The sequence below is a fragment of the Podarcis liolepis genome, assembly GCF_965112155.1.
Source record: "Podarcis liolepis genome assembly, chromosome: 9".
NCBI classification, from domain to species: domain Eukaryota; kingdom Metazoa; phylum Chordata; class Lepidosauria; order Squamata; family Lacertidae; genus Podarcis; species Podarcis liolepis.
Window position 1 is genome coordinate 15,415,269 of NC_139564.1, and position 14,573 is coordinate 15,429,841.

Here is a 14,573-nt window from a genome sequence, read left to right on the forward strand (position 1 = left end):
CTGGGTATCCCCATCCACTCTGAGTAGCTCCCAACAGAATATTAAAAACACGATAAAACATCAAACGTTAAAAACTTCCCTAAGCAGGGCTGCCTTCAGGTGTCTTCTAAAAGTCAGATAGTTGTTTATTTCCTTGACATCTGGTGGGAGGGCGTTCCACAGGGCGGGTGCCACTACCGAGAAGGCCCTCTGCCTGGTTCCCTGTAACTTGGCTTCTCGCAGTGAGGGAACCGCCAGAAGGCCCTTGGCGCTGGACCTCAGTGTCCTGGCTGAACGATGGGAGTAAGGGTTTGTTAAGGGTGCTGAGAGTTGTTAGGAAGCCCCTGTTCCCCTCACAGATCTACAATTCTCAAGAGTTCCCTGGGAAGGCTTGATTGTTAAAGCACATTGTAGTTCTGTGGGGGAGATAGCAGACTTCTTAACAACTCTCATCAACCTTTACAGAATTTCCAGTTGTCATTACTGATGTTCATTTCAATTTTCCCGCTTGAGGCTTTGTTGCCATTGGAAGTCAACCAGGCCCCTCGTGTGAAGAAAAGAATTCCTATCTATTAGTGTGTTTATTCATATCCTGGGTTGTTCGGTTTGGTTTTTCGTTATCACTTGCCCTATGTTCCAGTGGAATTAAATTATGAAGGTTTGTATTTGTACCTTTCTCCCAGATTCAGTTATTGTTCACGTTTGACACCCTCCATTCTGCACTCTTCCACGTGGCTTGGACTGCGTCCACACCTATGTTTAAAGCACTATGGTACCACTTCAGCGGTCATAGCTTGCCCCCAGGGAATCTTGGGAAGCTACAGTTCCCAGAGCGGTTTTGCAATCAACCCCTCCTTCCAGAAAATTCTGGGGATTGCAGCTCTGTGAAGGTAATAATGGTCTAACAACTCTTGGCATCCTTAATAAACTTCAGTTCCCAAGATTCTTTGGGTGAACCCATGGCTGTTAAAGTGGTATCACAGTACCTTAAATGAATGGTGTAGAAGTAGACTTGGCTTGTTAATTTCTGGAGTACTGGCTGCTTTGTTTGGTGGGCAACTTGTCCCAAGTTTCTAACGAGTGGTATAAAAATGTTCTGTTCTCATACTTCTGCAGCAACCAGAGCATCTTAGGCTGCGTGAGTATCGATTTTTCTGCTTTCCATTTGTTGTGGATGTGTACTTATGCATCTTGGTGCCTGAGGAGAGTGTTTGAAGCATGACCAGCGAGTGAGATCAGGCGTCTTCACGTGCCGCAATAACATTTGCCTTTCTTTTCTGCAGACAACACGTTTGAGGTGAAGCTGGTGAAAAACAGCTCGGGCCTAGGCTTCAGTTTCTGTCGAGAGGACAGCGTTTCTCCAGAGCAGCCAGGTTCCAGCATAGTCAGGGTTAAAAAGCTCTTCCCAGGGCAACCGGCTGCAGAAAGCGGACAGATCGAGGTTGGGGACGTCATCCTGAAAGTGAACGGAGCGTCTCTAAAAGGACTGTCCCAACAGGTCAGCACCTCTTTCTGTTGGCTTGTTTCAGTTGTAGACACACCTTCCTGTTCAGCGTTTGTGCCTGATTTTTGAATCTCTTCTACATCTAGGAGGTTATTTCAGCTCTTAGGGGAACATCTCCCGAAGTCACCCTTCTCCTCTGCAGGCCACTTCCTGGGATACTGCCCGAAATTGACCCTTCTCTGCTGGTAAGAATGGTAGCACATTGGATGTTGTGAGTGACTTTTTATGAAAAGGTGCATCAAAGATTCCATTACAGTGGTACCTCGGGTTACATACACTTCAGGTTACATACGCTTCAGGTTACAGACTCCGCGAACCCAGAAATAGTACCTCGGTTTAAGAACTTTGCTTCAGGATGAGAACAGAAATCGTGCGGTGGCAGCGCAGCAGCAGCAGGAGGCCCCATTAGCTAAAGTGGTGCTTCAGGTTAAGAACAGTTTCAGGTTAAGAACAGACCTCCGGAACGAATTAAGTATGTAACCAGAGGTACCACTGTATTATTATTAGTAATATTAGTATTAGTATTATTATTATTATTTGCATACCGTCATTCATCCGTACCTCTCAGGGGGGTTCGCAACATAAAATTACAATATAAAAAACACAAAATTTAGGGGGGGGAAATAACAATAACAGACCAATAATCCCCTCCTCCTGCAATCACATTTAAAAGGGTATAGGGCAGGCATGTCCAAAGTTCGTTTTGGGGCCCCAATCCTGCCCGTCAGTCAGTTTAATCTGGCCCCTGTGGCGGTTTATTTCCTGGGGTAAAATCCTAAAAAAAGCTCAGCAACTTCCATCCTAAAAAAAAGGTTAACAACTTTGGTCAGCCGCCACGGCGCTTCACTTTGAAAAAGGTTTGGACACCACTGGTATAGGGTGATAATCAGCCAAAGGCCTGGTTGAAGAGGAACGTTTTCTCCTAAAGATGTATAATGAAGGCGCCAGCCAAATCACCCTGGGGAGAGCATTCCTCAAATGGGGAACTACTGCAGAAAAGGCCTGTTCTTGTGTTGCCATGAGACCTCCATGAGACCTCTCATGGAAGAGCCACTAGAAGAAGGGCCTTGGATGATTATCGCAAAGTCTGGGTTGGTTCATATGGGGGGAGAGACGTTCCTTTTAAGCTTCACCCAAACAAAAAGTGTGTTTTTACTAATCTGGTGTAGGAGTTTAATAGCCTCCAAAGTACTTTATACAAACAATGAAAACCTGGGTGGGTCGGTGGGGGCGTACATGTGCATTACGCATGACAGTGACACCGGCTCTCTGAAACCACAGCCGACATGCTTGGTCCTGTTTCTGCCATACTTTCTTGTCCTTTCTCCTCCAGACTCCTATCCATTCCCCTCAGCAGATTTTCCCTGATGTCAGCAAAGGCAACCTTCAGCAACCTAACGGGGAGCAAGACGACAGCTCTGACGAAAACGAAGCCACGGACAAGGGCAGGAAGCGGATCAAGTCCCCCTCTCGAAGGGACAGCTACAGCGACAGCAGCGGGAGCGGAGGGGAGGAGCTTCCTGCGAATGCGGCCCAGATAGCGAGCACAAAGTGGAGCTCCGCCCTATACCAAAACCCCAACAAATCGGCAGCGGAGGCACCTAGTCCTTATGAAACGCCCTGCAGCCAAGAGGAAACCATTCGCACCATATATTGTGCTCCTCATGAGACACCAGGGAAACCAGAAACTGAGAACAGGCATGTGCTGTTGGCTCGTTTCATTAAATTAATTTAGTCATATAGTTTGGTTTTTAACATGATAAGTTGTGAGTCCTGCTAGACTCGAAGGGGGAAACCATGTTTGCTGTGCATCTAACATTCCCCATTCATGTCTAAAATGAGGTTTGAGGTGGAGTCCTAATTTTTGCATCCATTTCAGTTGGGGGTGGGATTGCAGTTGCAGCAAGAGAGCAACAAATTCCTCTCTGTCCTCCAAGCCCTGTTCTGATAACTGAAAAGGGACTGACTTAAGAGAAAAATACCTGGGTCGATTGACTGCAGAGAGGTAAACTCTAGGGTAGGGAGGGAGGAGAAATTTGACTCTATTTGCATCTGAAGGCAAGCTTACTAATTCATGCTTTCCAAAGCAACACATGAACCAAAACAAAGTCACCTTTCAAAATTCGGACCTCTGAATTTTGCAATGCAGGTCTCCGGCCAGGTAATGTGTCCAAAAGTACATATACTAGGGTAAATATAAAACATGTGTATTTGTGGAAATGACATACACAAATGCATTGCGTTAGGGGGATTTGGTTTGCAAGAATGTGTGCATTTGGTAAAATTGCATATAGAGAAGTGTGTATTTAGAGGTTATTTTCAGGAAAACGCTGGTGAATTTTCACAAGGACTGTTAAAAAATAAATTTGCAAACTGAAGTGGAAGTATGGAGAGCTGAACTTAAGACTGGAAAAGCTAGAAACTGAGAGAAACCAAAATTGACATATTCACTAAACCCTAGCCTAGAGGGTTCAGCTCCCTTCACCCACACACTACTTTTGATTGAAAAATAATGTCCCAGTTCTGCTTTTCATTCAGAGCACTGACTTTCCATGCAGAGGTTCCTGAGTTCAATCCCTGGCATCTCTAGGTATGGCTGGGAGAGACCCCTGCCCAGTCAATGCAGACAGCACTGTGCTAAATGGATAATGGTCTGACTCCTACATTCCCATGTAGGTGAACAGGGCAAACACATGACTACAATGTGGCTACCTCCATCTCCTCTGCTTTGGCCATGTGGATGGTCTTTTAAACCAGTGAACTGCCCTGAGGATCCCATTTCAGAATCAAGAGATGGGTTAAAAATATAATCAATAAATTACCACCTTTGCAATTTCAACCCTCCTCCAGAGGCACTGGAGCCAACCTAAATTTTTATTCCTTTCTTCGTCTTCCTTTCCTTTTCCTTTAGTAACCCACCGTCTCTTCTCCCAATGGATTTGCTACCAATATCAAGATGTCGCACCTTCACATCTGGTTCAGCGGACGAGAAATACAGCTGCTCCGTCTCTGAGCTGGTGGCAGCGCCAGGAGGCCTTGCGTCGCTTTTGAGCCAGCTTGAAAAACACGCCGATGAATATGAACCAGTAATGTCCCACTTTTCCTTCTCAGTAGTTGGAGGGAGGGTTGCGTGGTTTTTTAGGTTTGTGCAAACACGGCAAAATGCTACAGTTTACCCGGTTGCAGCCCAGTGGACTTTTGTGCCGTCTGTGCCAATTTGCAGATCAGAAATCTACCCTACTTCATTCTGTGTGGACCGTACCATGTTGTTTTATTTTTATTGAAATACTCTGCTGCTGCTCTGGTCAGTTGGGACCTCCCCTACCCCATCGCAGATGCTTTTAGGTAAAAGTGAAAACACCGGGTGATCCAAACAGGGATGTTTCCTTGCCTATTGGATCTAATTTTCATATTTAAAAAGAAATACCTGCAAGTAGATTTCAAATGGGCTCCAGGTTTAAACTGCGGAAGCTATTTTTAGTGCATCCACTTAGAAACTGCCCAAAAGACACCTGTGACATGCATACCTGACCTCAATTATCTCCTCCTTTGTGTCATGCTATCTTGAACTATCCTTGTGTATTGGGGACAAGTGGATCAATCTGTTTCTGTCCCAGGTCAGTTTTGCACATGTTCATTCATAGATCTTCTCCATCCTGTTTCCACACATTAATCTGCAATTTTTTAAAGAATCCAAACAGAAACCCATATTTAAAAATATTGGTTGGTGTACACATTGATTAACATGACTAGGTTAGAGCCACTTGTTTCAGTGGGTATTCTCTGATTAAAGACTAATTGAATACCACCCATTTTGTCTCAATTTGCATATTTCTAAACATGCTTTATTCTTAAAATATACTGTTTTTAAAACGTGGCAGGACAACTGCATTGCAAAATTCAGAGGAAAATCCAAGGGAGAGTTCTCTTCTGATCTGCATGTTAGTCCAGGAGGTGCAAATTGGTTTGTTCGCAGAAATTGCATTCCTCAAATACCACCACACAGATAGATAACACATGCAGATCTATGTAGCTGTGTATGTGTATTGTGTTGCTAGTTCTCAGTCTGAAACGTGCTGAAAATGTGCTTCCTTCCAGGAGGTGGAGCTCCATGTTGTCCTGACTAAATCAGAGAAGGGTAGCCTTGGTTTCACTGTGACCAAAGGCAATGATAACGTTGGCTGTTACATCCATGACGTCGTTCAAGACCCTGCCAAAAGTGATGGGAGGTTACAACCCGGAGATCGACTGATCAAGGTGAGTTGGAATGAAGCAGAAGAAGAAGGACCACTTGGTTTGTTTCCTGTTATGTTGAAAAACAAATCCACAAAGGGTCCAGAGGGTGGCAACACGAGAACAGTGGCTCCCCATTTGTGGAATACTCTCCCCAGGGAGACTCACCTGGCACCTTCATTACATATCTTTAGGTGCCAGGCAAAAGCATTCCTCCTGCTATTATGCTCTGTATCTTTGAAGGGCATGGGACGCAGTTGGCGCTGTGGGTTAAACCACAGAGCTCCCGTTGCTCGGTCCCTGCTCCTGCCAACCTAGCAGTTCGAAAGCACGTCAAAGTGCAAATAGATAAATAGGTACCACTTCGGCGGGAAGGTAAACGGCGTTTCCGTGCGCTGCTCTGGTTTGCCAGAAGCGGCTTAGTCATGCTGGCCACATGACCCAGAAGCTGTACGCCGGCTCCCTCAGCCAATAAAGCGAGATGAGTGCTCCAACCCCAGAGTTGGTCACAACTGGACCTAATGGTCAGGGGTCCCTTTACCTTTTATCTTTGAAGGGCAGTATATAAATTGAATAAATAAATAAAATTAAAAGATAAAACTTGGGGGAAAGGCAAAACAGCAGCACTGAGGCTGTTGCTGCAGCAGACTAAAGATGTTTGCAGTGGGCTAAAGGATTTGCAGTGGCCGTGCATATAGCCTGGTCTGCTGGAGAGACATCTCAAACCTAAAAGTTTCCACGATAGCCTGGTTAGTTTATATTTAGCTACAGTGGCTGTCATTGCAAGAGCAGTTTACTTAACAATAGCTTGTGACGGCCGCATTGGTTGTACATGTCCTTTCTAAGGGCACATTGCTGGTTCCTTTCAGAAGTATTATTCCAACAAGACTTTCTCAAGGTGATTTGCCTCTATGCATTTTTGATGTTATCCTTTGATGTTGGTTTTTATTATGTATTATTTGGTGCTGTTACATACTATTTAGCGCTACGCATCTTTTCTCCAATTTTGCTTCTTGCAAGTTCCTTTGAATGTGTTTCATGAGGAAAAAATGGGATATAAATTAACTGATTTTCACCGAGAAGATGCTAGTATCCTAATTCATACTGTTTGTAGTTCCCTCTTCCAATCTTCAGTGTTTGTATCTTGCGCTCTGTGTGTGTGTGTGTGTGTGTGTGTGTGTGATTACCTCACCTGAAGGGGTCCTTGTGCAAATCCCATGTGTTTCTGTAAACAGCTTTGAATCTACAATCAAGTGGTATATAAAATTTCTGAAATAAGTAAATAAATAAAATGTCTGCCCCCCTCTCCCCCCCTTCCTCAATCACCATGACAGGCATCTGAAGAAGTGCGCATGCACACGAAAGCTTATACCAAGAACAAATTTAGTTGGTCCCTAAGGAGCTACTGGACAATTTTTTTATATATTTCAACCATGACAGGCAACAACAACAACAACAACAACAACAACAACAATAATAATAATAATAATAATAATAATAATAATAATAATAATAATAATAATTTATTTACACCCCGCCCATCTGGCTGGGTTTCCCCAGCCACTCTGGGCGGCTTCAAACTGAATATTAAAAACAATACAGCATCAAACATTAAAACCTTCCCTAAACAGTTGTCTTTTAAAAGTAAAATAATAGTGTCAGACAATCATTGCACTGTCTGGAAATGCTGCTTAGGTTGTTTAAATCATTGCCGCATCTCAGATCTCTCTCTTTGATATTCATCTTCACAGGTTAATGATACTGATGTCACTAACATGAGCCACACAGATGCTGTCAGTTTCCTCCGAGCTGCTCCAAAGACAGTCAGGCTGGTGCTTGGGCGTGTTTTGGAGTCGCCTAAGTTTCCCATGCTGCCACATCTACTACCTGACATTAACTTGACATGCCATAAAGAAGAACTGGGTAATCCAAACTTTTGTGGCATCTGCCCATCCGTCCTCTTCTGTTTGCAAAAGCAAAATATGTATGGTGCTATTTCTTCTCCTTTTCCCCTCCAGGCATCTCCCTTGCAGGTGGTCACGACAGCCTTTATCAAGTGTTATACATTAGCGATATCGCTCCAAAATCTGCCGCAGCCGTAGAAGGGACTCTTCGTGCCTTGGATGTCATCCATTACATTAATGGGATCAGCACCCAGGGCATGACTTTGAAAGAGGCAAAGAGGACGCTGGAGATGTCGCTTCCAACAGTGGTGTTGAAAGGAACAAGGTACTTCTTAGGAATGGCTAAATGCTGTACTATTTATTTTCTTTATTCCTGCCTTTTTTCCATGATGCAGCTCAAGGGAAGACAGCTACATGCAGTCTTCCATCCAGGCACCTGACAAGAGCCCAGTCGGCTTAATTTCAGTAATGTACCGTAGATTCCGGCGTATTAGGCAACTGGGGGTATAAGACGACCCCCCAAATTGGCAGTCTTATATGCGGCAGTGGGCGGCGGGCTCCGCGCCAGGAGGAAGCTGCCCAGCAATGCTAAGCCGGCTTCACTGGGCAGCTTCCTCCTGGAGTGGAGCGGAGCCCGCTGCCCAGCAAACCCATACCCGGCGTATAAGATGACCCCCGACTTTTGGGAGGATTTTCCGGGGTTTAAAAGTCGTCCTATACACTGGAATCTACGGTACATATATTTTGGGCTCAGATTAAGACATGCTGAGGCCTTAAACTGTGTCAAGTTTCAGAGGCCCCATAACACAATGTCCCTTTTTTGTAGTGCTAAGAGAAAAGGGTAACGAAAATAAGAATAACCAAGTTTCATATTTGCATATGTACCAGAACATAGGCAAGGATGCAACTAGAAGCGAACCATCAAATTAAAGCATGTATAATAATAATAATAATAATAATAATAATAATAATAATAATAATTTATTTATACCCCGTCCATCTGGCTGGGCCTCCCCAGCCACTCTGGGCGGCTTCCAAAAAAATATTAAAATACTGTAATACATCAAACATTAAAAGCTTCCCTAAATAGGGCTGCCTTCAGATGTCTTCTAAAACTCTGGTAGTTGTTGTTCTCTTTGACATCTGGTGGGAGGGCGTTCCACAGGGCAGGTGCCACCACCAAGAAGGCCCTCTGCCTGGTTCCCTGTAACTTGGCTTCTCGCAGTGAGGGAACTGCCAGAAGGCCCTCGGTGCTGGATCTCAGTGTCCGGGTAGAACGATGGGGTGGAGACGCTTCTTCAGATATACTGGACCGAGGCCGTTTAGGGCTTTAAAGGTCAGCACCAACACTTTGAATTGTGCTCGGAAACGTACTGGGAGCCAATGTAGGTCTTTCAAGACCGGTGTTATGTGGTCTCGGGGGCCGCTCCCAGTCACCAGTCTAGCTGCTGCATTCTGGATTAGTTGTAGTTTCCGGGTCACCTTCAAAGACTACAGACAGATATCAGGTATATTTTGAAATGTTTGTACAAACTGTGCTTAAGAGTTTCTTATTTTCGCAGGGATGGCCATCCAGTGTTTCCAAGGTCCAAAGGCCCCAATAGCTCAAGTCCAAGGTCAATAAAGCATAATGGTAAGGGCATAAATGTATACCAGTTTTACAAGCTGATTTCATATTGTGCTGTGGATAGTTTCTCAAAAGTGGCAACAAGAGAATGGGCCTTTTCTGTGGTGGCTCCCTTGATTGTGGAGTGCTCTGCTCAGAGAGGCTCACCTGGCGCCATCATTACATGTCTTTAGGCACCAGGCAAAAACATTCCTCTTTACCCAAGCCTATGGCTATTAAATAGTCTATGACTTGTGAAAATGTGGGGGAGAAGAGTGTTATTATGATGACTATTTTATTATTAGGCTGTCCATCAGTTTGCTTTCTATTTTTATTATGTTTTTATCATTGATGCTCTGTAATGCGTTTTTAATGATGTACACCGACCACTGGGATCTTCTGATAAAGGGTGGTATTTAAATTGAAATAATAATAACAATAACAACAACAACAACAACAACAATAATAATAATAATAATAATAATAATAATAATAATAAATAAAAATAGCAGCAGCAGCAACATCCTCAAAAGTACATTTAAGAAAGATAAATACAGTGGTACCTCGCAAGACGAATGCCTCACAAGACGGAAAACTCGCTAGACGAAAGGGTTTTTGGTTTTTTGAGTTGCTTCGCAAGACGATTTTCCCTATGGGCTTGCTTCGCAAGACGGAAACGTCTTGCAAGTTTGTTTCCTTTTTCTTAAAACCGTTAATACAGTTGCGACTTGACTTCGAGGAGCAACTCATAGCACGCGGTGTGGTAGCCTTTTTTGAGGTTTTTGAAGACTTTGGTGATTTTGGAAGCTTTCCCAAAACTTTTCCGACACCGTGCTTCGCAAGACGAAAAAAATCGCAAGACGACAAAACTCGCGGAACGAATTAATTTCGTCTTGCTAGGCACCACTGTAACTTTTAATCGCAAGATGGCTAAATTTCAAGTTATAATTTGAAACCTATTAGTTTGTTGGAAAATAACAAATCATGCAATTTCTTCACTCTTCTCGTAGGTCATTTACTTGGAGACCCCTATGGCAAAGCAGAAATAGGACCTGAGGCATATGCACCGAAAGTAAGTAACTGAGAACAGATACTCTCTCCCCTTGTTGCTGCAGCAGGAGGAATTGTGCCGCACAATGAAATGTTTGTGTTTTAAAGGGGAACAGCTTTGCGCAGGGCAAATTTACATCAGTGGTGATCTTGGCTGTTCACATGGTCTTCAGCTTGTCAACAGCTGGAGCTGGATCCAGCAGATTTCCTTCCTTTTGAAGAAAGGGGATTCTTCTGGCAGATGAAATCTGTTTCTGACAGAGGAAATTCCTTCTGCCAGTGGGAGGAAACCTTCCCAGCCAGCATTTTTAACTGTTCATTTATTAATAAATATTAAATACCCAGTATTTAAGCAGAAGTAAACATGAATCAGATAATGCCATTTACTGGAATTTTAAAAAAATATTAGATTAGTCAAGTTTTGAAGTGTCTGGAAAAGTTTATTTAAAATTTGCATGTTTGATGATATCAGACTAGCCTCCTTCCTCTGTCTTTCTGTAAGCAGAGTCAATCCATTGTTTAGCGTTACCTAAAAGTGCAGCTTCCCTCATTTCCTCGAACTGTCCCTGCTTTTGAATTCAGAGAGAAACCATAGCCGACTCTTAGACCTGAACTAGGCAGGTTTTGTCTGCAAACCAGAACTGGAAACCACTATGAAACCATGGTTCCCAATTCTGGTTTGTGGATATAGGCTATGGTTTGTACGAACCACAGTTTGCCTAGTTCAGATGTTAATAGCAAACCATTTTAAATTGGTCGGTCAGCAAGTCAGGGTGGGAAATGGCACATGTGATTGGAGAAAGGTTGCTTCATGTAATGCCAAACCATGGTTTGGCGCTGTCTGAACCATGTCATACCTAGTTAGACGATGACAGGGGTTGAAGTTTGGGCCTTCTGTGAGCTACGCTTGTGCTCCAGCAGCGAGCTGCATACTTCCCTGAATCGTGGGGCCAAAACACCGAAACCCATATTGCCAGCAGTGCTTAAAGAGAAAACTGATTTATGATTCTTGGTTTTGTTAGGTTAATGGTGAAATGAACAACTGCCACTGTCCAAAAGGGCCAGGGAATGTCACCGTATCTAAAGACGTTAGTAGTCAGGCCTCTGATTTTTCCAGCTACAGTAACAACTCAGGTAAGGATGACAGAGTGGGATGATTTTGTATCTCTTACAAAAGCTTTTAGGAGTGCACTGAAACAGTAAAATGAATGAGGGTGCTGTGCCTAAGTATTCTAGGTTGTATTGTCCGGCTTCAGTATAATGTTTTTGAACAATAATGTTGTTAGAATTGTACATTTATTTGGATGCTATTCAAGTCTTACTTAGCATTGACCCGTTGAACTTAATCAGTGTGGCTAAGTTAGGTCCATGATTTTCAATGGGTTTACCACCCAAAGTGCTGTGGTGTTTTGCTGTAAACAGGCCTCTTCCTCAAGGAGCTTTCGATATACCGTATTTTTTGCTCTATAAGACTCTCTTTTTCCCTCCTAAAAAGTAATGGGAAATGTGTGTGCGTCTTATGGAGCGAATGCGGGCTGCGCAGCTATCCCAGAAGCCAGAACAGCAAGTGGGATCGCTGTTTTCACTGCGCAGCGATCCCTCTTGCTGTTCTGGCTTCTGAGACTCCAGAATATTTTTTTTCTTGTTTTCATCCTCCAAAAACTAGGTGCGTCTTGTGGTCTGGTACGTCTTATAGAGCGAAAAATACAGTAGATTTCCAGATTACACCAGAGGAAGGGTGTGAGAAACATGGAGAAACAGAGACAAGGGATGAACGCAAGCAATGGTAGCTGAGTAAACTTGCGTAGATCACACAGTCCTATAATGATTTCCTTCTTTTCCAAGGAAGGGGAAGGGAGATTTAGTCTGTTTGCTTCTTTTTCAAGGATTACCTAGCACTGAGAAACAAAGAAGAGATTATCTAAAAATTGTATTGCCTTTCAGCAAGGGGAGCGGGGCTTTGCAATTCCACATGTTCCTCATTTTCTTCTCCCTGGCAGCAACAGCTATGTGACATTGTTTTATTTAAAGCAGAGGTGCAAGACGATGATTCTTACGATGTGGACGATCACAACGAAGTCATTCAGTACCTTTTAGATGTTGTAGATGAAGAAGCCCAGAACCTGCTAAACCGTAGTAACGCCGCATCTGGGAACCACCTGCCAGGTACAGTCAAGTGAGCCATCGGTGAAAAAAATCCCACTAATAAGAGACCGTTCCAGAGTTGATGTACTTCACAAGATTGAATTTTATTAGGCCTGCAACTCATTTCTTACTAGGTCGTCGCTATCTGTGATGCAAATGCCTTGTTAGTGCTAATTCAGTCTGCATGCTCATTAACTTCCAGGGAAGCTTTCTCAGCCAGAAGTTGCTGATAAGCATTGCTTAACCGTTGGCAAAATCGTTGATCTTTAGCAGTTGCAGAGTTCTGTCTGACATAGTTTCAGGCTCAATGCTGGAGGCTCCCATTTCAGGGTATCTTGGAAAATAAACACCTGTGTGTTGTGTATTTGAAATGTTTATGCGAGTTTTGCTAAAGCGCAACATTTTTTTTCCTTGAGAGAAGGGGCTTTTTGGTGGTGGTGCCTCAGTTGTGATGATGAGTCATGGACTGGCCAGATGCAGAGGACTGGTGGGAGGCACCAGCTGGGGAACCCCCAAGGAAACCCCCAGGGAAAGAAGGCTCGGAGCCAGGGGATTGGTGGTGGGACGGTGATGAGGGAGAAGAGGGAGCAGGCTGGGAGGAAGAGGTTGTGGCGATCACACAGGGTCCCTGGACGTTTCACCATCTATTGATCCCTGTGCCACCACTTTATTTCTCGCTGCCACCACCCAGGCCCTACCTGGGACAATACTGAGTCCAGTCAGGGTTAAATTGGAACATAAACTTTTGTTTATTTATTGCAGTTTAACAAGCATGTGGTTTCATAAATGGTATTGGTCAATTACAATCATGGGGTGCCTATCCAGACCTATAACTTCCACTACCTGCTCTCACTCACTAAACCACCTCTCAGATAGTTACTTGTCTTCCTAGCTCCTAACTGTTCCTGACTCAACTTATTTCGCTACCCTAACTCAACCTACCTGTGATGGGATGATTAGCTGCTTGTGCGTAAAATCGTGGTCCCTCAGAGTTTGTGCAACTCCACAAACCTCTGTGTGTGACAGAGCTCCTCAAACATGTCTGCCCTAGTCACTTCCAGATTCCGACAGTGGTTGTTTTCGGAAGCGCTTCCAGCATAGAAGCTCCTTAACGGAAACACGTCTCCTGGATTCACGACGTGACAGCTTCCTGCGAGGAATGGGTCTCCCTATGGGAGCTTCTGACACCTCCCCGCTGTTCTCGCTGGACGTCTCCCTGAGCCCTCCCTCTTCCCTGCTAGTTCCTGCTTTAGCTGCTGCGTCTCTCTCCGCATTCATGAGACCTTCCTCCAGAGACCCATCTCTCCCCCTGCTGGTCCCTGCTTTCGCTGCTGACTCCCTCCCAGCCTCTGTGAGCCCTTCCACCACCTGTTCCTCCGATGGCAGTTCCCTGACACTACCCACAGACTCTATCCCAATTCACTCCCACTCCGACCAACCACCCAACGAACTCCCCTTCACACACCCCCACCAGAGCTGGTTTTATAGTCCCTCTGACTCCACCCCCTGGGTTCTGATTGGGTAACCTGTTTAACTATTTCACCTCCAGCACTCTCATATGTTAACGTCACATAGGTGTCTGAGTGCTCGTGTGTGTATGTGTGTGTGCGCGCATGCGCACACGCTCAGGCCAACATCTGGTGACAGCAAACAAGCAGAAAAACTAACGAAGCATAATGAAAGTATAAAAGGCTCAGAAATAGGAAAGTCAGAAATAGATCCCTTCACCAAAGTTGGTAGCTTATTTCCCTTCAAATGATTTGCTGAAGAAATAAGTGGTTCCTTTAGTGTCTGTGTTTCAGCTGCTGGTAGTTGTTCCCTACCCTTAATTATTGTGCTTGGCAATACTATTCGGATAGCTAAGCATTTAAGGAGCAGCAGCTGGACCTTTTCCAAGTTAGCCCCATGGATGTAGTAAGGAATTCTTCTTTTTTTCTGGCAGGTCTCCTGTGTCTTTTATTAGTTGTGTGGCAGGCAGATGTTCAACGGGGGAAATCTCCAGCAGCCCCCTCCCCTTCCCCACAGCCCTAGCCTTCATGAGGTTTTGTTAAATAGTGGCACACACTTGCATTTAGTGAGTGATTAAAGCCTATCAGTCCTGATCATTTGTGTGGTTTTTTTCTTATTTTTTGACGCCATGTTTCTCTCCCTG

At 44.3% G+C, this 14,573-nt stretch overlaps 1 protein-coding gene and 1 long non-coding RNA gene across 7 annotated transcripts in view; one reads left to right on the top strand and one right to left on the bottom strand.

Annotated features, from left to right (window-relative positions):
- Positions 1-14,573, top strand: part of PTPN13 (protein tyrosine phosphatase non-receptor type 13) — a 161,852-nt gene that overhangs the window by 132,145 nt on the left and 15,134 nt on the right. For 3 of the 6 annotated variants that reach the window (XM_083520397.1, XM_083520399.1, XM_083520401.1), the window contains 11 exons: positions 1,263-1,477; positions 1,570-1,668; positions 2,817-3,181; positions 4,395-4,569; positions 5,582-5,740; positions 7,468-7,639; positions 7,735-7,945; positions 9,183-9,253; positions 10,237-10,298; positions 11,299-11,410; positions 12,308-12,442. In XM_083520397.1, coding sequence (XP_083376523.1) covers positions 1,263-1,477; positions 1,570-1,668; positions 2,817-3,181; positions 4,395-4,569; positions 5,582-5,740; positions 7,468-7,639; positions 7,735-7,945; positions 9,183-9,253; positions 10,237-10,298; positions 11,299-11,410; positions 12,308-12,442 — 1,776 coding nt within the window. The remainder of the gene's footprint in view (positions 1-1,262; positions 1,478-1,569; positions 1,669-2,816; positions 3,182-4,394; positions 4,570-5,581; positions 5,741-7,467; positions 7,640-7,734; positions 7,946-9,182; positions 9,254-10,236; positions 10,299-11,298; positions 11,411-12,307; positions 12,443-14,573) is intronic. The other 3 variants (XM_083520398.1, XM_083520400.1, XM_083520402.1) reach the window with 1 other exon arrangement.
- LOC310686060 lies at positions 13,147-14,570 on the bottom strand. The gene is made up of 2 exons (XR_014515691.1): positions 13,822-14,570; positions 13,147-13,363 (listed from the first exon to the last, which is right to left on the bottom strand). It is a non-coding gene; the product is annotated as an uncharacterized lncRNA (long non-coding RNA).